Source organism: Artemia franciscana, chromosome 17 (assembly GCF_032884065.1).
Source record: "Artemia franciscana chromosome 17, ASM3288406v1, whole genome shotgun sequence".
NCBI classification, from domain to species: Eukaryota; Metazoa; Arthropoda; class Branchiopoda; order Anostraca; family Artemiidae; genus Artemia; species Artemia franciscana.
In genome coordinates this window covers 2283510-2306677 of record NC_088879.1, presented here as the reverse complement: position 1 = coordinate 2306677, position 23168 = coordinate 2283510, and the positions used below count along the sequence as shown (strand labels likewise).

The 23168-nt window shown below is 36.8% G+C and overlaps 1 protein-coding gene across 2 annotated transcripts in view; it reads left to right on the top strand.

Annotated features, from left to right (window-relative positions):
- Window positions 1–15362, top strand: part of LOC136037680 (C-signal-like) — a 49590-nt gene extending 34228 nt beyond the window's left edge. Inside the window, exons 4-5 of one of the 2 annotated variants that reach the window (XM_065720431.1) lie at window positions 1730–1836; window positions 14998–15360. In XM_065720431.1, the coding sequence (XP_065576503.1) occupies window positions 1730–1836; window positions 14998–15007 (117 nt within the window). In that variant the 3' untranslated portion in view covers window positions 15008–15360. Of the gene's footprint in view, window positions 1–1729; window positions 1837–14997 lie in introns of both variants that reach the window. The other variant, XM_065720430.1, reaches the window with a different exon arrangement.
- The last annotated feature ends 7806 nt before the right edge of the window (window positions 15363–23168 follow it).

Sequence of the window (23168 nt, the reverse complement as noted above, 5' to 3'; positions counted from 1 at the left end):
AGCACGGAAAGTTTGAATAATGTTTATTTTAACTTAAATGTCTATTTTGAAGAGTTAAAAGAAAAATTTACTCAGTTAGGCGGGTCTGCTTTCGATTTGATCTTCGTTGCTAGTGAAAAAGCTGCCCGACGGATATTTACGAGAAGATAAGAACTGTCTAGACTTGGAAAGCGCATCCAGGTCGCTAGTGGAAAGCGTTTCTGGCAAATAGTTTTTAGCGCCGAATTCAAATTATTTCACTCATGGTTTTAAAAAAAAACTATAAATTTAAGTGTACTTTAGTAGTGATGACTCAATAGTTTTAACAAGGCCCATAGCCATTACTCCTTTTCTTTCTTTAATGATTTAAGTTGAATGGCGATTCCCTCAAGACGCAGGTGTTATTAAACTTTAAGATATGCATGTGTCTAAGACACATGCATAGGGGAATGTTCCCCTTGAGCATAAGGGTCGCAGGCGTCTGTTTCTTAAAAATTTAAGGGTGTGAAGGAAGCCTTCAGGGACCCCACCAAATCATGATTTCTTTGAGTATTACAGAGTACTTCCTCTGATTCTTAAAAAACCTTCAGGGCCCTCTTGTGGGGAACCTTCAAGACGCCGGGGCCCTAGCGAGTTATTCCACAGGACCCCTAGCATCAACTTTCAACGGGTCCTAACCTAACCACCGGGAGACCCAAGTATCCAATTTCAAAAGTAAAGATTTGGGGAAAAATAGGCTAGGGCAAGCCGGTGCTTCCACTTTCCCTATTTTTTGGGGGGTTTCCCTGAAATTCACCGAAAGATAATTTCATTCCCCAAAATCTCCTAGAAAATTAGCATCCAAATAAAACGAATGTAAAAAAAAAGTAATGACGAAGTTAATTTTCGTCAATGTCTAATTTTCCAGGAGATTTTGGAGAATGAAAGTATCTTTCGGTGAATTTCGGGAAAACCCCGAAAAAAAAAATTGGAAAGTGCAAGCACTGGCCTTCCTTAGCCTATTTTTCTCCAAATCTTTACCTTGAATTCAATCTAACTGAAATTTAAAACCATGCCCAAAAAAGGACTATATTTAACATTTAAGTAAGCATTAATTTAGGCTTATAAATAAGCATTTTCTAACAGTCCAGGATTCACGAGCCCTCAAGGAATCCATGGAAATATCTTTGCCCGTTCACAGGATTAAACGTTTCCTGTTAGTTTTTTTATCTCATAACTATAAATTCTATGATGTCTTCTGAACGGGTCCATGGTTGAAGTGGCCATAATTGTGACCCCTCCAAAATCCTATTTTCTCGAATTCCCGAGTACTTCTTGTGCAAATTATCAAATAAAATTTTTTTCTTGTATTATTACCCTCCCCCCTACCCGATAAGAAGCCTTCTTGTGTACATGCCTGGAGTATAAAAAGGAAAAACTAACAGAATGCAAATCCTAAATTATTAATAGGTAGGGGGTAAATTACTAATAGAATTACGAATAAAATTACTAATTACTTTGATAATAATTTAGCATTTGTGTTTTATTAGTATTTTATTATTTGAATTCTATTAGTGATTCTTTTTGTCCATTCATTATAGCCCCACCACCCCCTAAAAAGCATTCTAGCGCACCTGCCTGGAGTACAAAAAGGAATTACTAATATAATTCAAATATTAAATTATTAATAGAATGGGGAATGCAAAAGAAATGCTCAAGAGAATCGGTATCTTCTCCATCTAGTTTTTCTGAACCATTCGATCATTTTTAGGTAATCAACATATCCAGTTCGCCTGGAAGCTGTGGTTGTCCGGGTGCAACTCTGCAGTCTTATGCTACTTATAATGGCTCAAAGGGTGCTTTAAATACAGTTACCAGGTATTTGGCAGTTGAACTGAACAACTTTATCATAGCTTCCATTGAACCAGGCTGGGTTGATACCGATATGGGAAATGCAGGCGGGCAGCTTAAGGCTCCCCTTACTGTGCCTGACTGCACTGCAAAACTATTCAACACTATAAAGAGCCTGAAGAAAGAAGATAGCAGCTTCTACCTCAGTCTCGAGGGGAAGAAAATGTCATCAAAAATGGCTTTTTGTCTGTTCTTGTTCTTGGGGTTGTTTCTACCAGGAATCCTTCAAGGCGAAAAATGTTGCACTAAGCCTTGTTTCTACCGCGTTCTTGGTGTCAAATGATCAAATAATTAGGATTGTTTACCCTTGATAGAGGTTAGACTTATTTATTCTTTGGAGATGGGTGGGGGGGGGATCGTGGAAACTGTCTTTTACCATTATATAACGAAATTATTATCTTTATTGATTTTGCATAATTTTTCAATTGGCAAATCTTCCTAACTGTAGTGCTGATCCACGGGGAAATTCTTCTGATTGAGTGTTGAATCCTAGAGTTGTGGTTTGAACCAAGTCCTGTGGAAATTCTGGGGACGGGCTTAAACATGCCGGCTGCGAGGCCTTCCCCTTGAGCAGATGCAACCCTTGGGGTGTAAGCAATCAAGAGACGGCTCCCCACTTTTGTCTAGGTATCAGTAGGTTTCGTTCTGCAATCAGATGTAATTTTTTTTATGATTAATTGGCGTTCATATTGTAGAAGGCTCGAGAAAAATCTCGAGGCTTTTAACGTAGGACGATTTTAAATGGAAATCGTGCCGCAGTCGATCCGCTCTTCGCCCTGCCATAACATTTTTCTTTTAAAAAGGTGTCAGTTGTATAGAAATTTTGTATTGAGGGGCGTGAGGAATAAAGTTATTTATTTAAGGCATCCGACCCGTAACAAAATTCATTGTATGTGTAATTTCGTTGTCAGAGCAAAATTTTAAGATGTTTAATGAACTCTGGCTGTGAACCCCGCGACTAATAAATGCCGACTTTGACTACTAAATTTATATCATTTTCGATTTCTATTTTTGAAGGTACTATTAAGACAATCTCAAACTCCTGTTGTTTAATAATATTCGTAACTCTAATATTTTCCTAGTTCTTATCAAGTAAAATTTGATTGTATTGACTGGAAAACGTTGTGATCACAACCCCAGGGTATTAGATATGAAGGTTGGAAATTTTACTGGAGTAAATTCTCGAAGCTCGTTTATTTTCACACACTCCTAAGTACACTAGGCTATACTCCCAACTCTAACAACAAAACTTCAATTTATCATTTAGTAGTAATTTAGCAGGTAGCTTAAACTAAATTTTATTTTATCAATATCTGTATGTTAATATAAAAAAGGTAGAGTAATCAAATTTTTGAAGATCAAATTTGGCGACAATACAAGTGCTTACACAAATCAATTATAATTTGGGATAAATTAAGAAAAAACGAAGAAGAAACTTTCGCTATTATATTATATATTTTACTTATATTCATAGTACTATATTATTTACTTAAATAACTACTATTTTATTACTATATATTATATTATTACTTTGCGCCAAAACTGCTTCCATCTAATTTGAGCCAATTAACATATATGAAGGTGGCCCTTGGAAACAATGGCTCCCTAACTTTTAAATACTTAAAAAAAACTTGATGATTATTTTGATAGAATAGAGCCATGTGTATTTGAAAGGTACGCTCGTAAAAAACTTTTTACTATAGTCTCTATTCAAATTAAGGGTGGGGGATATGTGCTGCCCCATTATTGCTCAATTGATGTTAACATTTTAATGCTGGAAATTTTCGCCATGATATGTGTTTGAAAGTTACGCTCGTAAAAAACTTTTTTACTATAGTCTCTGTTCAAATTAGGGGTGGGGGATTTGTGCTGTCCCTATTATTGCTCAACTGGTATTGACAATTGAATAATGTCTCACCACAGAATCGATGTAGAAGACGAATGAAAATTCCACAGCAATGAGTACCTAGGCACGGGTATGATGGTAGTGCGCCTGTATGAGGCGTATTAGCTTCTGCAGAGCATCGTCTTCTTACACCGTAACTTCCACCCAGCTTTAATCATTATTATTATTATTATTATTATTATTAGTAGTAGTAGTAGTAGTAGTAGTAGTAGTAGTAGTTGAACAGTTTTATTAAAAATAAACATTTCTTAATCAATAGCACAAAATAAGCGAAACTTGCGAGGCTGTGCCAAATTCAAAGAAAATAAAGAGACAATATGGAGAATAAGGAAATAGGGAGAATGAGGCCATATACCGAAATCAACAAAAAAAAACATAAACAATACACTACCTTGCGTGACCCCAAGACAACAACAAAAAAGAACAAAAAAAAAAAAAAATAAATATTACAAGTGAATAACCTATGTAAAATTTATTTTAGTTAATCTGTTTCAAAAGCATACCTACCGAGCAACTCCACACGTAAATCAGACTTAAACTGGCCAAGGCTACCTATTTCCTTGATATCTATACTCAGTTTATTCCAAAGCTTTGAAGCTCTATAAGTAAGTGAAAAAGAAGACCTAGTTGAAACTAATCGAGGAACCTCAGTATTACCTCGTATCCGAGTAATGTGGTGGTGAAAATCAGACCTCTCACAAAATATTCCTGTAAAACAATCAGGAAGGCTATCACTGTAATACTTATATATAAAAATCAACGTATAAAAATCACGTAATCCTACTGCAGGCATTATATTTAAATATCTATAGACAGACCTCAAAGACTCCTGGTTCCCAACACCACAAAAAACTCGGATAGCATTATTCTTGATCACACGGATTGGACGAACTATCGAAGGGAAAGTACAAAGCCAAATCGACGAGCAATACAAAATGTAAGGGTGAATCAGGGAAAAATATAACAATCGTAGAACATTTGGGGGGAAAATATGTTTTAATTTGCGCATGATATCTAAGTTACGTGACAATATTTTCGAAACTGACTTCACATGATCTTTTAATGACAGGGGTTCATTAACATTGATTCCGAGGTATCTGGTGAATCTTGTTCGTTTAATAATTCCCCGCTCCGAAATCATGTCCGTAATCCAAGGGTAAAAATTCGGAGATCGAGAGAAAATAACAAAATTTGACTTATCTATGTTCAGGTCAAGGTGGTTTATTTTAAGCCATGGACATATCCTGCTCATTGATGCATTTATCGTTGACATGAGCAGTTGTTCTGTAGGGGCAACACACACTAAGGATGTATAATCAGCAAATAAGGGCATAGTAAGCTGGGTCTTACTCGGACCATTGTCAACAAAGTCGTCAATTCTGGGCAGAGCTTTCACAACATGCGGTAGATCATTAATAAAAATTAAAAACAGAGTCGGACCCAGTACGGATCCTTGGGGAACCCCCCAATTAACAACATTTTTACTAGACAAAAATCCTTGTAAATTGACATATTGCTGTCTATTTTGAAGATAACTGCAAAGCAAACCCAATCTAGCACCCCTTAATCCATAAAATTCACATTTTTTTTAATAATATTCGATGGTCAACAGTGTCAAACGCCTTAATTAAGTCCAAAAATACACCAGTTACCCAAAGCTTTTTATCAAGAGCATCATTAATTATAGTAGTAATAAATGAAATCGCCATTTCTGTTGTTCTGCCCTTCCTGAAACCAAACTGATTTGGATGTAGAAGTTTATGACGCTCCAAATGCTCATAAATTCTAATATTAATACATTTTTCTAAAACTCGTGAGAAAACAGGTAATAATGAAATTGGTCTATAATTCCCCAAATCATTCTTGTTACCACCCTTAAACATAGGAGTTATTCTTGCAATTTTAAGACAATTGGGGAACTTCCCTTGCTTAAAACAAGCATTAATAAGGGACGTTAATATATATGAAATGCTTGGAAACGTGGCTTTTAAAACAAGAAGGTTAATGGAATCACTCCCAGCCGAAGAACTTTTCATCTCAAAAATAATCCTACGAACTTCATCATGAGTGACAGGTCTTAGATACATTGATACATCGACAGAAGTACCCATAAAAGTCTCAAGGGGAGGATCATTATCAGAAGCTACTGTAGTACGAGAAAATCGAGCCCCAACAGTTGCAAAATGTTCTGAAAGGGCATTACAAATTACATCAGGCTCATTCGATTTTAACCCATCACTTGTAGTAGCTTCATCAGGCAGAACAAATTAAGTCAGCCCTCTTGGGAAACGCTTTTTTTTTCTTTGTCTTTTCACACAGAAACTGCGTTGCTCTCTGAAAAACAGTGGGGATAAGCTATTATATTTGTCCTATGGCCAGGACGTCTGCACCATTTTGGCAAAGGAGCAGCTAGAAGTACTTGCTTGATGATGCAGGCATTGGGTCTTCTTAGGACATGACCAAGCCAACCCATTCCTCTGTGTTTGACAATCATTGCTGTTGGCTCGATGTTCCAGCAGCGATGACACACATCAGCATTTGAGATTCTGTTGGAGTATCAACTCCTCACGCGTTTTCGTAAACAGCGGTATTCAATGACTTCCATACCATGGAGATGGAGTGCCTTCATTGGCCAAGTCTCAACCGCATATAAGAGAATAGATCTAACAGCCACTTTATAAACACAAATTTGCGCCTTCGTACTTATCTCCTGTCGGTTCCAGAGATGGCGGCGAAGTTGAGAGAAGATGACCTGGGCTTTGTTGATTCTGTTCTGTATGTCAAGATCAAAGCCTCCACGCCAGTCCATTAGCGAGCCAAGATAAGTGAAGCTATCGACTTTTCGAATTCCTGTCTGTAAAGCACAAGCTGATAATCCGATGGTATATTTTGTTCAATGACTAGCTCTTGACCTTATTTATCTTCATACTCAGTAGCTGAGTGAAATATTTTATGTCATTTATCATTGACTGGGTAGTTGCTGGATCAGCAATAAGAGCAGCGATGTCATCTGCGTAATCCAGGTCTGAGACGTTAATGCCCAATCCCATAACTACACCATAAAAACTCGAGAGTGCCCTTTCTCTTTGTAATTGGTGGGATATACAATTTATTGCGATCTTAAATTGCTGTAGTGTGACATTAATTTCTATCAGTAATTAATTTTGGTATGCCTGATTCGTACGTGAAAATCCACTTTAGGGGGGGGGGGGCAGTAAAAAAGCTACATTTTATTTGATAATTTGAATAAAACTTGCTTAGAAATTTAGGAAAATTTAGGATCAAGGACCCTAGTTCTAAGACCCTTCCCTTACGTACACCCCTGATTTACTCCATATGTATATATTTATGCTTTTCAGAATGGGTTGTTGTATACTGTATGCTTTTTTGGTCTATTATATACTTTTTGCTCGTATTTTGTTATCTATGGTATATTGAAAAAGAAGCAGAAAGGGGAAGAAGCTTGAAAATAGGATCAGATTTAAAATAAACTTTAAAATACTATTTTGAAGTATTCCATCTGTTCGTGGAAAAGGCTGAATATTCGCCTTCTTACTGGAATAAATATTTTTAGACCTATAGTAGAAGAGTATAAACCCGTGACTATTTAATAGGCCAAGAACGCGAATAATCTATTCAGATTGTTCTTTCATATTGCCATCACCAACATCCGTTGAAAAATATTTGGAATAAAATCTAACACTTTAAGAAGAATAAGAAGAAAGTAAATTTATTCATATAGTTTGTGGCAACAAACTACAGTAAGGAGTGACCCGGCTCAATAGTAGCTGAAACTCTAAAAAACGGAATAATGATACCAATAGTTACATCAAAAGTATCGCGTTTTTATGCTGATTTTAAAGATATGATTTTCATCGAGTTTAGTCTTTGACTCCTTCTCACAACTCTACTTTTTAAAACAATAAAAAACTTTTGCATAAAGAGCGAGGAGTCGAGGTGGGGAAAACCCCTTTCATATGCGGAATAATTTCTGTTTGTTTTAAGTTTTAATGCCGCTCCTTACTTTCAGTTGATTTTTTTTTTTTATTAATTCCTTTAAGGAACATTATTTTTTATATTTTAAGATTAAAAATATCCTTTTGCTTACATGAATTGAACATAAACGAATGTTTGAATGAACTTTATTTCCCACTAAAAAGACATAATGTCACTAGTGGAATAATAAAAGGAAACATAGCAACAGCCAAAAAAGCAACAATTAAAAAAATACACTCAAGCAGAATAGCAAATGGACATCACGACAGTTCATTATCTGCTAAACTCATATAACTCTTCTCTAGTCTTTTCTGAACAACTATGTACGGATCTGTTATGTTATATTGGTTTATAATGGCTGCGTTACGCTTCCAAGGGGGCAAGCGCAAAAGAAAGTTACAAAAACGGCAGTAACAAGAACGCACTATACGTTCATCCTTTTCAGACAGGATTAACACTTGGGGTGTAACCATCACCAAAGATAGCTGAGCCCCAAATAAAACAAGTGTCCGTGGATTATAAATTTAATTGACATTAAGTGATATTTATTCCTTAAAGTTTTTATTTTTTTATTTGTGAAAATAAGAAGAATGAAAACATTTCAAACGTTTCAGTAAAGCGTAAATTTTGTTCTAGTCCTGAAAAGGGAGGGGGGTTATCAGCCCTAGTCATGTTAATTTTTACTCGTTTTGAGTTTCACTCGGCTCTTTATTGTAATTTCTGTTCGTTTGTAGTTTTATTTATTTATTGCTTGTAATTTGTGGTAGTTTTACCCTTGAAAATTATTTTATATTATTTTTGCTCATTCTTGGCTTAATGGAGCTCTTTACCTTTCTTTGAAAAACCAGTTTTGTAGAAAAGTTTTTAAAATTAATTTATGCTCGTTTGATACTGACAGTCTTTTTCATGGAAAAATTAGTATTTTGTATCTTTTCATTTTTTCCCTCTATAACAATCCCTAATATGGGTTGCTATTTTTATGTTAGAGAAACATCAGCAATTTTTAATCCTGTCACAAACAGTATTTTTTAATTTAATTGTGTAGGTTCTCAAGCGTGAAAAATAAACTTAATATTATATCCAAAAGTACTCCATCAATGCTCTTTGACAACTTGGATACACTTACACTCTTTTTATTTATTTTAAATTGTAAAAGCAGAATTAGTAATAGTAGTATCCCCAAAAGTTTCAGCTTAATACCCCCAGTCGTTCTCGATATATTGCTGAGATGTCTTATTGGCAACCACAAATTCAATGCCTTTTGATTTATTTTAAAGCAACATTTAGTTTTAAAAGATAATGGACCAGTTGCATAATTGTGAGGGGGGGTTGAAATGCCTAATATACCTAAAGACATAGTTGCTGGACCGTTCTACTATACTGAACAAAATGGCTGTCTCAAAATTTTGACTCGATGCGTTTGGAATATGAATAGGCTTGAGAGAAAGGTTACTTGCCCTCCAATCTCTTGCTACTCGCAAAAAGGGCACCAAAACTTTTAATTTTGTATTCAATTAACCCCTTTTAAAGTTTCAATGATATTTCTAGCTATCATAGAGTGGTGCTGCCTATGACATTGCTTATATGCCCTTCGGTAAGTGGTTTTTGGCAATTATTTCAGAAACTGGAAAAAGATTTGTCGACCTTCAGAAGCAGCGGAACACATACGCTGTTATCAAAGGGAAGATTAGCAAGGCAATGTAGATCAGAAGGACTGAAGCGTAATTGAAAATACAGCTACCTGACGATTTTCCATTCGAATGAAGCTCAGAAGCTCAGTATAAATTATTTCAGAATTTGGAAAGAGAATTGTCGACCTTTGGACGCAACTGAGGCAGATATCTGTAATAAACAAACAAGTACTCATTTGCATACAAGTAACAATCTGTCCTGTGGTGGTGCAGTGGGTTTGTTCTCGAAACCAGATCGAACCCAGATCCTATATAAAATTTTTAGTTAGCAATTTGAAAATCGAACCCAGTTGTTGCAACACACCACAGGGCCAATGCAAGGACCTTAGTAGTCAAAAAGCGTCGTTAATCCGAAACAGTACTACAATATAAAAGACAATCTCTTTCACTCTGTACACAAACGCTGTTAAGGTGTGAGTTGAATAACCAGGGCTGGGAATTTCATAGAAACAGGGATTTAGCTTGTTCTGCCAGGGACTTTCTTCAGGGATTTACCATGGTGGTCCTTTAATAGGTTTCTAGGGTGGCTGTATCGCTAATCTCAGAACCAAAACATGCCTGGTAATCCAATTTTTACGAGAGTAATAAAATACTACTTTCTGTTGACAGTGGAAATTAAGTGCAATGAGTGGAACTGCAAAATAGGGTGTCAATGTTCATTTTATAACTAAAAAGTTTTGTCAAAAATCTATTCAGATCTTAAAAGTAATCCATTTTCATATATGGTCGTGTCTCTTTCATCCGTCAAAATAACTCTATTAAAATGACAAGAACACATTTGCAATCTACGGAAGTTTGAGGTTGTCATAACTAGAGTTGATTGAAAATCTGCCACTTCCAGTTATTCGTATCGTTCTGGGCTTCTACACCTACGTGCAAAGCATGGTGCGTTTCTGGTGTCTTCATAATTTTACAGGGAAGTAGGGTTTTAAGGTCTTTACGTAGGATTTTCACGAGAAAAAATTCTTTATTCCTGGATTAAGGTGGGAAGAAATATATGAAAAAAGATTTTAAACAGTTGTGTTGATATTGTTGGATAAGGACAAAGATAAAATAATATTTCAAACAGTTCGTGGTAATGAACTGTAAGTAAGGAGCGAGTGCGCCTCAATAGTAACCGAAATTCTAAGAAACAGAGTCTTGATAACAATAGAAAAAAATAAAAGAATCGAATTTGGTACTTATTCAAAATATGTCAAGTTCATCAAATTTAATGGTAACTATCAAAAGTTGCGAACCTGAGAAAATTTTCTCAAATTTTTGAAAAAGGGAGAAATACACCCAAAATATTAAGCAATCCTAACGAAAATCACTCCATCAGATTTAACATACTAGAGAACTACTGTAGAGGTTTCAAACTCCTATATACAAAAAGTGTGGGATTTTGTAAATTTTTGCCAGAAGAAAGATCACGGATGCGTGTTTATTTGTTGTTGTTTTTTTTTTTTTTTTTTTCTTTGCCAGGGCTGATCATATCAAACCAGTAATCGTCGAAGATCGGGAGAGGACTCATTTTATCGGAAATCAAAAGTTATAATGCCATTTTCAAGTGACAAAAAATTTTGGAGGACAGCTAACCCCTAGGGCATCTAGCCCACATCCCACACTCATTTTTCCCTAAAATCACCCGAGCAAAATTTTGAGATAGCAATTTTTTTCAGCATTGTCAAAAAATCTTATAACTATCTCTTCCAGGGTGACTTGCTACAAGTTATGAACTTAGTCCAATGTTTACATATAGTATTGGTTATTTGGAAGTGTATAGACGTTTTTAGGGGAATTTTTCTGGGGGGAGTTCTTCCCCTCGTCAATACCTCGCTCTTTACGCTAAAGTTTTTTTAGTCCCTTGAAAAGAGATATTTATTTTAATTAAACGTCCTTTATGATTCAGGATTTATTTTTAAGGGATTGGGACAAAGTTTGAACTTCAGCGTAAAGAACGAGTTATTGACGAGGGGGGGGGGCTCTTATGTATGTGATAATTTCTGTTCGTTTTAAGTTTTAATCTTGCTCCTTAATTTCAATTGAAACAACTTGTTCTTGATTAGTATTTTCAAAAGGCTATATGCTCTAATAGAACTGAACTCCTAGTTAATTTGGGTTCAGGACACATTTCAGGATTTATTAAGGTACTCCGGAATAAAGGGGATACAACTTTTCCGGAACCTCTCAGCGTCGGTATTGATCAGAGAATACGTTGGGATTGCCAAGGAGGCTAAGTGGGGGAGTCGGGGTCTAATGGGGTCGTGAAAACTGGGGAAGATGTCCTCAATACGTGGATTAGAAACAGCGGATTTAGTTAAACACAAACAAATACCCCCCTCCTTTTTTTAAAAGTGGTAATGTGTGTAGATTTAAGTAGGAAGGAGCATGGAACTTTACTGTCTTTGTAGATGATCCTGAATGAACGTCTGTGGACTGACTCAATTTTGTCACTAAGTTCACTTTAAAACTGCGTATGCCAGACCGGATATGTATAAGCGGTGCCCTTGATAAGGGGCAAGTGAAAACGGTGGAAATGGATTTTAGACAATTACATTTGTTTAACAGTTTAAACATGGATTTTGAAGCATTATCTTGTTTAACTATATTTGAAACATACGTGTCCTGCTTAAGATTATTAGAAACCGTGACACTAATGAGTTTAATATATTTCACTAGCACTTCGGGTCGGATAGGGTCTAGAAAACTGGGAGTGGATTTGAAGAAATTTACCGTCATTATATTTGATTTAATGAAATTTAATTTCATGTTTAGATTCTTAGCTTCAGCCGGAACATGGGCTATGTTTCTGAGGGGATCACTTTCAATATTTCTATGGCGTACTTCAAGGATCGAAAAGTCATCCACATATTTCCAACTTTGGGGAAATTCCTTACCAATATCATTAATCATAACTATATACAAGAGTGATCTGATAAGGTTACTTGAGGAATTCCACAGTAAATAGGCAGGGGGTTAAAGAAAATATCTTTGTATTTTAAAACTTGAGATCTATTTGAACGAAATGATATAACGATATTTAATAAGAGAGGATCAAGTTCAAAGTTATTCAGTTATAAACAAATTAGATGTCACTGTGGTCAACCAAAATTAGAATGGTGTGGTCACTGTGGTCAAAAGCTTTTTGAAATCAACTAAGACAAGGTTAAGCCAAACCTTTTGTTTCTCTGTTACTTAGGATGGTACGTTCCCTGTGCACAAGGTAATGGGCGGTGGAATTTTTCCTTAAATTACCAAACTGTAGGAGGTCAATGCGTTGGCAAATTTTAACTTCAAGCCAGTCTCAGAGAAAACCTCCATAAAGCTTGGAAAAACTGGTGAGTTTAATAGGGCCTACGTTGGTGAAAGTCAGACTAGTAGATTTCTTTGGGACAGATCCCATAAAACCTTGTTTCCAACAACTTGGGAACTTGCCAAATTTTGTGATTTGGCTGAAAATGTCTGATAAAGGTTCAGCAATTTTGTCTGAAAAGGCTTTAATTAAGTCAATTCGGATGTCGAAGAAGCAAGTGCTTGAATTTCTAATCTTTAGAATTTTATTTATAACATCAGAGGAAAAAACTAGGGGGAAGGAGGTATTTAGAGGAATAGTTGGACACGAGGCAGTGTAAAGAGGGAGACTTTGAACGATGAAAGTAAGATACAAGCTCTAATCGTTAGTAATCTCATTAGGGGGTTCAGCGAGATAAAAATTAATTTCAAAATGACTTTTTCTGCAAATCTTTAATTTTCCTGTGCCATGACTTGGGCTTGTTATAATATAGATCTATGACTTTACTATTATAATAATCAAAAGCTGCTTCCCTCAATTTTGTCTTTAGGAGCTTTCTTAGACTATTAGCCTCAGTAATGTGACCTTGCTTGAAAAAATTGATTTTTGTTTTCTTTCAAGTTATTTTTTAAGTCTAAGTAACAATATGCTTATCAATAGAGCAGATTTTTCTCAGGAAAATGGAATTCATAATTTCTTCTTAATAAATTATGGGGAACAAAGCTTTGCAGTCAACGTTATTTGTTTGATACATTGGACCAATTTTCAGTAGTAATCCAAGAGCCGAAATTGTAGAGTCCTGAGTCATTAAGAGGTCCATAAATGGTTTCAGCAATAGAAAATGACTGTTTAACTTTAGCCAGCATAGAAGCGAGTAGGCTAAAGTGGTGACTGTCCCCTAGAGGGAGCAGAGTGGAGACGGTTTTGTTAAAATTTGATAAGTTGGTGCAAATTAAATCAAAAATAGAATTACCTTTGGTAATTGGGGCTTTTACAATCTGTTTTAAATTAGAAGTATCGCAGGTCGGCAGCTCAAAGGTTTCACTTTGGTCTGCTTGCTCTAATTGGCAGCGCCTACCCTCAGCTGGAGTCTCTTGGCTAGCAAAAGAGTGTTTAGGCAATATGCCACCCATTAGTTTAAACAACTCGGGTCTTTGGCCATTGCTTTGGCTGGGTGGCGGCTGATATGGATCCCTTGCACGAATAGAGATGTTCTTAATTGAAATTTCTAACACAATTGGAAAATTAAGCTTACTTTAAGCACGTTAGTAAAGTGGAGCAACAGCGGAAGATATCTGAGATGCTAAATTTTCAAACTATATGAATGCGGATTTTTACTAAGTTTTTTATTTAACTCTTGAAATTATGACCTTAATGTCAAAAATTAAAAATTGGGTATGGCTCTAGGGTAATAGGGAATGTTTGCAGACTTTGACATCTATTCTTTTATCTACATCTGCTGCAACGCTCCTTTCATCTTCAATGAACCTCAAATTTTCTTCTCTTCTTTCTTAGAAAACATTCTCTTCAAAAGTAAATACTGTACTTTTTTGTTACTTTAACTTTTGTTTTTGTTACTGTAGTTTTGTTTTTGTTACTATAAGTTTTTGCTACTCTAGGGTAGAAGTTTATGGGCTTCTTGCTATCTTGTAAAATAGTTGAGATTTGCCCATAAAGCTTTCAGGAGCGCATTGAGAACCTTAGTGATCTCCTGGGAAGATATAATAAAGAACGATTATTAAAGAAGATTATTAAGGTCGATTAACGATATTGTAAAGAAGCACAAATTGTTTTGGAAAGGTTTTAAGCAGGCCACTTCGTTATGGGCTCCACATGATAGTTACCACAGATTATAATCTGTAATGGTGTTTCACTCCGCCTTGAAATAGCACCCAGGCTGGATGTCTCCAGCTTTATGCCACCAAAAATGTCATTTTATATTGAAAATACAAAAAAGGTATTTTTGCAAATCTAGGGGTTCAAATAACTCCCGTGCCCAAATGATGGCCGTACATCCCAAGTCTCCAATTTTTCTTGACGTTACAAGAGAGTAGATATCATGTTTTTATTAGTGAAAAAGTAATCCGTTTTTTTTGGTGCGTTCTTTGGTCTGCTAACTAAAACATGAGCAAACCATTTAATTTGTCAACTATCTCTCCATTCAAATAACCATTGTTGACGTAAAAGATATCAAACAGGGGTAATTTTTTCATCAATTCAAAATAATCCATTTTAATATAACTTGCACGTTTCTATTTCAGGTTGTCATAATCAGTTCGCTACTTGGCAGTATTGCAAACTGTAAAGGTGGTCGAACTACTTATAGCTGTTCCAAGGCGGCTGTGAACATGGCAACCATGTGTCTGTCCCGTGAGGTCACTGACCTGACATTTGCAACCCTTCATCCTGGCCATGTTCAAACCGACATGGGTTCAAGTGGAGGTAGATCCGCTCCAGTCACGGTTGAAGAAAGTGCTCTTGGAATGTACAACGTAATTTCTAAATTGAAAATGGAAGATAGTGGATTATTCTGTGATTGGAATGGCTGCAAGTTGCCTTGGTAATTGATCTTGTAGAATTACAGATTAAATTGCTTACTTATCAAATATACATTGTATTAAGCATATATTTTGGTTCCTTTTAAGCTACATTGTTTACTATAGAATCAAAATTGTAGCTTTCAAGGGGAAAATACGTATATACTTATTTCCAAAGTATAAACGCATATACGTATATACTAATGATGTACATATTTATAGATATAAATGTATAGTATTGTATTTCATATATCGGGTTTCTTTTATTTAATACGGATATTTGACACTAACACTGTTTCTGCAAACTGGTCACCCACTTGACACATTTTGAAAGCCGCGGCAAAATGCATAAGAATTGTGATATCTAGGATTAAGTTTGATTCTTAAGGCGTATTCTCCCAGAAATCTTTCTACAGCTTAAAAAATATATTCAAGAAAATCTGCTTTGTTAATTCGATATCAATACCAAAAATAGTTTGCTTTCTGTCCAACGTTATAATTATATCGTTCGTAAAGAATAAGTCTATCATTCCATCTTTTAAACCAGTGGTTCCCAACCTTTTTTGGTCTGCGTACCCCTAATCAGGGCCCCAAAAGGTTGCATACCCCTTACTTTATAATCGTTGTTTTACTGTCTTCTAAACTAAGATCGGATTTTCAAATACACAATATTTATTATCATATATAATGGTGCATAAATGTGTACAAGTACGTACAAAAATCAGTGTGACACTTGAGCCTGCTTTTTTTGCTAAAATACTATCAAATCTTGGCTCGATGTCAACGGCAACTATAAAGTCACTTTGCACACTTAGTCTGTTTCTGTGTTGTGTTTTGATCAATGAATACGATCGCATACTGCGCTGAGGTTTTTTAATTTCACTATCGTCCGTAAACTTGTCCGTAATCACCATGATAAACAATAATTTGTTGATGAAAAAGTTGGAGAGATAAAAGATGCGGCACGAAAAGGCTACGTCATTTCTCTTTTAAGTATGTCAGAGACCTTAGCGATGAGAAGCCACCACAGATAGGCGCAGTTAAATCTGTCTCTGGTGAAATGCTAGACAATGAAAACGCACAACTTGATCGATGGAAGGGTCACTTCACAAAGTTACTAAACGCCGAAAGAATCAACGTTGATCCCAACATAACTGTGTCCGCTCAGCAAACAAGATGTCAACATCCACTAGAGCCTGATCTTCCTTTGATAGAAGAAAGACAAAATGCCCTGAAGAGAATGAAGAACAACAAGGAATCATGAACCTGCGGGATCACTGTCGAGCTGCTAAAGTTTGGAGGAACAGCAATGCTACTTTGCCTTCACAGGCTGTTCTCCCTCGTCTGGTCAACCAAATTGAAATCTGGAGAATGAAAGGAAGGTATAATCCTTCCTATATAGAAGCGCAAAGGTAACCGTAGCGATTGCTCGAATTACAAATGAATCACCCTCTTTCAGCTCCTGGCAAACTATGTGCCATGACGTTTCTTCATAGAAGTATCCAGTTCATCTGTAAGTGTTGCCGGATTCAGCAAGTAGGTTTAATGCCCAACAGATCCAAGACCAAGCAGATATACGCTTTTCGCAAGGTCATCGGGATAACACGTGAGTTCCAGCGTACAGCATATATTGCCGTTGTTGACTTTATAGCAGCTTTCAAATCGATCGACCGTGAGTTTCTTTGGCTGAAGCTAAAACGAACGGGTCTCCCTGACAAATATTGCCGCCTTTTCCAGGGGATCTAAACTGCTACAAGAGCTCTGTTCAGCTTAATGGTCACCGAATTCGAAATAGATACTGGAGTAAGGCGAGGCTGTGTTGCTGCTCTTGAACTTTTGAGTGCAGTGATTGATTTGTCAAGGATCGAATGATGAATCGTCTCCAACTCGGACTGAAATACGGTGATAGAGTCCTAGTCGATTGCGAATTCATAGATGATATTGCCCTGATATGAATATCATTAGCGCGTACCCAGGTCGTGGATAGGAAAACACCCTAAAGATACGAAGGGTACTTCCGTAGGAGGTATGGACCAAGGGGGACCTAGTTTCTTGGGGTCCACAATAGAAAGTAGGGAACCGTTGCCTGGAGGCCGTAAATACAGTCAGAGCAGGAATAAGGCCTCTCGAATGTACCCTCAGCAGGGCCCATTGGAGTGTGGACACATCCCATGAGTTACAAACCTTTTCCCACCAATGGATTAAGCTGTATTTCTAATTCGACACAAAACATCATCGTGGGAGGATCTTCTATAGGAGGACAACTGCGGCAATGGCTTAAGATCCAGATCTATGGACAACAGACTCTGCAAAGGGCTGCTTCGAGCCTGTCAGGGTACCCGCAAGACTGGGGACCGTGCTGTCAACTCCATTCCTCGTTGAAAAATGGCGCCCCTGGAGGAAATTATAGCTTAAACGTATCAGTTTTGGCACTAGATACTGATTATGGACATATCTTCTGGGCTTGGTCTGTTTTGATGGGTGTTTGTGGGCTGAAAAGCCTCTTCCTAGCTAATTTATAATTAATAATCTCCTAAGGGTTTCCTTCCCGAAGTAGCATAATGTGTGTAGGCGTAGGTATATAATGAGTCGAAGGTAATTGGCTTGGGATTGTCTTTTCTGTGTCTGGTCTTGTCTCTCTTGTAGATAGGTGAACTTTACAGATGGGAATATTTTAGGTGTCCGAAGTTTAAAAAAATAAATTAAAAAATTCACTCTTAATTATGTACTGTGACATTTTCCAAATGTGCTTTGAAAATTCTTGATAACAAAACATTTTGCACAATACAGCATAACTTGATACAATTTCCAAATTAATCTCTAAGAAAAAAAATTAGTTAGAATAAATAGTTTGTAGAACTTCATAGGATGAAAAGAAATTTAGAGTTTTTTTGTCAGATAGGGCTATTCTATTTTCAATTTCGTAGGACAACTGACTAAAAACCTGGGGGGGGGGGTCTACGATGCTTCAAAACTCGCTATTTTTGGGCTTGAAACTAAAAACAAATCCTGATTTTTACTGTATTTATTTGATCATTTACCTTCTTTGGAGTCTTAGACTGTGAGTGTCCCCTTCTCATTTCTGAACCTGGCCACTAGGGGGTGACACAGAGGGCACTTACCCCGGCCATATATATATTATGTGTGCCACATTTCAAATAAACAACATAACAGCTATAATCATGTTGAAATTCTTTAAATCTTATTTTAATTTATATGAAGTAGAGGGCGCAGTTGGCAGTAAGTACCAACAAATTCAGTTGAAATGAGCGACTTTATCATAGTTTCCATTGAACCAGGCTGGGTTGATACCGATACGGGAAATGCAGGCGGGTAGCTTAAGGCTCTCCTTACTGTGCCTGACTGCACTGCAAAACTATTCAGGAATATAAAGAGCCTGAAGAAAGAAGATAGCAGCTTCTACCTCAGTCTCGAGGGGGAGAAAATGTCATCAGAAATTGCTTTTTGTCTGTTCTTGTTCTTGGGGTTGTTTCTACCAGGAATCCTTCAAGGACAAAAATGTCGCACTAAGCCCTATTTCTACCGTGTTCTGGGTGTCAAATGGTATGAAATAACTAGGATTGTTTACCCTTGACAGAGGTTAGACTTAGCTCTTTTTTTGGGGGGGGGGCAATTGTGGAAACAGTTTTTGCTTTATATAACGAATTTGGCAAACCTTCCTCCTGGCTGCAGCACTGCTTCACAAGAAAATGGGATTTCTCTGATTGAAAGTTGAATCCCAACTTTTTCGTTTGAACCCAAGTCCCGTGGAAACACTGGGGATTGGCTCAAACCTGTTAGCTGCGAGGCTTTCTGATTGGGTAGTACCAACCTTTGATGATTATCAAACAGTTCGTGGTAACGAACTGTAGTAAGGAGCGACCCGGCTCAATAGTAACCAAAACTCTAAAAAATGGAATTTTGATACCAATAGCTACATCAAAAGAATTGCATTTTAATGCTGGTTTTAAATATATAAGTTTCATCAAGTTTAGTCTTACCCATCAAAAGTTACGAGCCTGAGAAAATTTGCGTTATTTTAGAAAATAGGGAAAGCGCCCCCTAAAAGTCATAGAATCTTAACGAAAATCACACCATCAGATTCAGCGTATCAGAGAACCCTACTGTAGAAGTTTCGAGCTCCTATCTACAAAAATGTGGAATTTTGCATTTTTTGCCAGAAGGCAGATCACGGATGCGTGTTTATTTGTTTTTTGGTTTTTTTGTTTTTTTGTTGTTTTTTTTTTCCTAGGGGTGATACATTCTTGGTAATTTTTTGAATTTATATTACAGTTATGTTACATTTTTGTATAATGAATGAATGGCACATACTCTAAGCCTTACAAGTTGTTGCAATTGAAGTAGTAGTTGGAGTAATTTAATAGCAGTAGTAGCATAAGGAAAAGTAGTAGTGGTATTAGTGTTAGTAGTGACATGCATATATCATATTTTTGTCAATTTTTCTTCCCCTTTAAGTATTCTCCAAAAGATGTTTTGATTTAGTTCGAATTTCCCCACAATATTTCCTCAGATGTTTTTTTTTTTTCAATATTCTCAGCCTTAGTAGTACTTGTTACGAGGTATTTGTTTTAGTGATAGTAGTGATAGCAATAATAGTACTCGTGGTAGCAGTAGATGCAGCAGCACTTGTTGTAATAATAGCGTGCAAATATTACCTTTTTGGTCAATTGATCATTTCCCTTATCATTTCCAGAAAATTCCAAATTAATATACTCAGTCATTCCTGAGTTACATCCTTTTGACAACCCATATACACATAACATGTGATGATTTGGTTAAATACTCCGCCCAACATTCCCTGAAAACTCATCTTAATGCCCTTCTTATTTTGAGAAAGTAAAAGTCAAACATGCATACCTTTTCTCAATAACAAAAAGCCTACTATATGTAAACAATGAACAAATTGTACAACTTGCAGCCCTTCCCCAGAGACCTCGGTGTGGAGGGGGTGACATCCCCAAACACATAATTACTGAGCTTTTCAACAATGCTGAAAAAATTGATGATTCAAAACTCTGTTTGGGTGTTTGTAACGGAAAATCATGGGCATAAGGGGGAGGGATGGTTTATCTCAAATCACTTTGACTTTTAAAAAGGGTACTATAAACTTCCAGTTTAAAATAAAATGACAACCATCTGAATCTAGTACGATCGTCCATTCCATAAGAACCTTATATTCCCCTAGGGCGTAACTTAAAGCCCTAGCCCCAGGGCTCTGGGGGGGGGGGGGGTTTCCAACCCTCGAGGCATTGTTATATGTTCTTTGGACTATTTTAAACAAGATTGACATCACACAATTTCAATCTCGTGCGTTTGGTGAAAAGAGGGGTAGTTGGGAGGGGGCTAGTTGACTTCCATCACTGTTGACTCTTGAAAGGGAACTAGAACTTCTAATTTCAACCAAATGAGCCACCTCTAAAGTTTATACAACCACCTTTTCTATGAGAACCTGAAATACCCCAGAGACATAACTTACAACTCTCACCCTTAGGCTCTAGTTGTTTGTATCACCCTCAGAAGACTTGTTATATGATTTTTGGACTGTTTTGAATAAAAGGCAAGTCAGAATATCTACTGGATGCATCTCGGGAAAATGTGACGTGTTTGTATGTGTGTGTGGGGAGGGCGGCTAGCTGCGCTTTGATCACTTTGATCCCTAAAAATGGCACTAGAACTTCTGATTACCAATCCAATGAGTCCCCTCTAAAGTACAAACGACGTTTTTATGAGAATCTTATATGCTTTTAGGGTATAACTTACACGCATTGCCCCTAGAGCAGTAGGGGGAGGGGTCTTCCTCCCAGACATAATTTCCAGACCCTTCAACTACTATGAACAAAGTTGTTATCTCCAAATTTTGATTGGAGCTGTTAAGGTAAAGGATTAGCGTGGAGGGGGGGGGCTGGTTGCCCCCCCCTTAAATCACTTAAAAACTCTTAAAAAGTGCACTGCAGCTTCCAATTTCAAAACAAATGAGCTCCGTCTGAAGTTTATACGATCACCCATTCTATAACAACTTTATTTGCCCTCATTGTATAACTTACAACACTATCTCCAGAGCGCTGGGGGTTTGTGTCAATCCTAGAGGCATTATTATTTGTTCTTTGGACTATTTTGAACAAGATCGCTCTCTCCTAATTTCAATCAGATGCGTTTGGTAAAAAGAGGGGTTGTGGGGAGGGGAGCTAAATGCCCTCCATCAGTTTGACGCCTAAAAAAGGACTAAAACTTCCAGTTTTCAGCTAAATGAACCTTTTCTAAAGTTAAACAAACATCCCTTCCATAAGAACCTTAAATGCCCGGCGGCATAACTTACAACCATTGCCTCCAGGATCTGGAGGTTTGTATCAACCCCAAAAGCCTTGTTCTATGATCTTTGGACTATTTTGAATAAAATGACTCTCAAAATTTTTTATTTGATGTATTTCGGGAAAACACGAAGTGTTGGGGGGGGAATAGCTGCCTTCAGATCACTTTAACTCTTAAGAAGGACACTCGAAATTCAGATTACCAGTCAAATGAGTCCCGTCCGAAGTATATGCGACCATCCTTTCTAAACAAACCTTATATGCCCCCGGGCATAACTTACAACACTTGCCCTGTGAGCTGTGGGGCGGGATTGTCTTCCTCAAAGACATAATGTTGGACCCTTCGATTACAATGAACAAATTTGCTATCTTCAAATTTTGGTTGGACGTCTTTGGGAAAAGGATGAGCGAGGGGAGGGGGACTGGTTGCTCTCAGATCACTTTTGACTCTTAAAAAGGGCACTATAACCTGCAGTTTCAAATCAAATGATCCCCATATTAAGTTTATACGACCACTCATTTCATAAGACCTTATAAGTCCCCAGGGTGTGACTTGCAACCTTATTCCCAGGACGCTGGGGGGGTTGTGTCAACCCTAGAGGCATTGTTATTTGTTCTTTGGACTATTCTGAGCAAAATCGCTATCTCACAATTTTAATAATATTCGTTTGGTGAAGAGGGTTAGTTGGGGGGGGGGATTGCTGCCCTTCATCATTTTTGACTCTTAAAGGGGAACTAGAACTTCCAATTTTCACGTAATTTCCGGACCTTTCAACTAAGTTGAAAAAAATGGCTATCTTAAAATTTTGATTGGAAGTGTTTTAGGAAAGGATGGGCCTTGAAGGGAGGAGAATTTTCCAGCCGATCAATTTCGACTAATAAAAAAAGGCACTAGGCCTCTCAATTTCCAATTAAATGAGCCCTTATTTAAGTTTCTACGACAGCGCTTTGTATAATACCTTATGTGCCCCCCCCCCAGGGCATAACTTAAAACCTTTGCCATAAGGGCTGTGGAGGAGGGACTCATCCTCAAAAACATAATTTCTGGACCTTTCAAATACATTGAACAAAATGGCTATCTTAAAATTTTGATTGGATGCATTTGGGAAAGGGTTGACGTGGGAGGGGGATAGCCGCCCTACAAACACTTTCGACTATTAAAAAGGATGCTAGCCGTTTCAATTTCCAATCGAATGAACTCTTTTTGAAGTATCTATGGAAACGTCTTCGATACGAAGAACCCTGGTCTAAGACCAAAAAAGAAAAAATAATAATGATAGCTTTTATTTTGAAGTTCTTTGCTGTTAGAGATCAAAATATGGCAACAGCTGCCGTTAAAAAAAAAAAAAAAAAAAAAAAAAAAAAAAAAAAAAAAAAAAAAAAAAAAAAAACATTGTAACTTATTCGGTAGCTTGTTCTTTTGTACCTTATATCTGTAGCTTTTTTTTACCTTATTTCGTGTAAGAAAGTAAGTACAAAATTTTTGTGCAAAATAATAACATTTATTCTTTGTAAATAATGTCGTATGTTTGAAAAAATATTATCTCAATTTTATTTCTCTGTAAA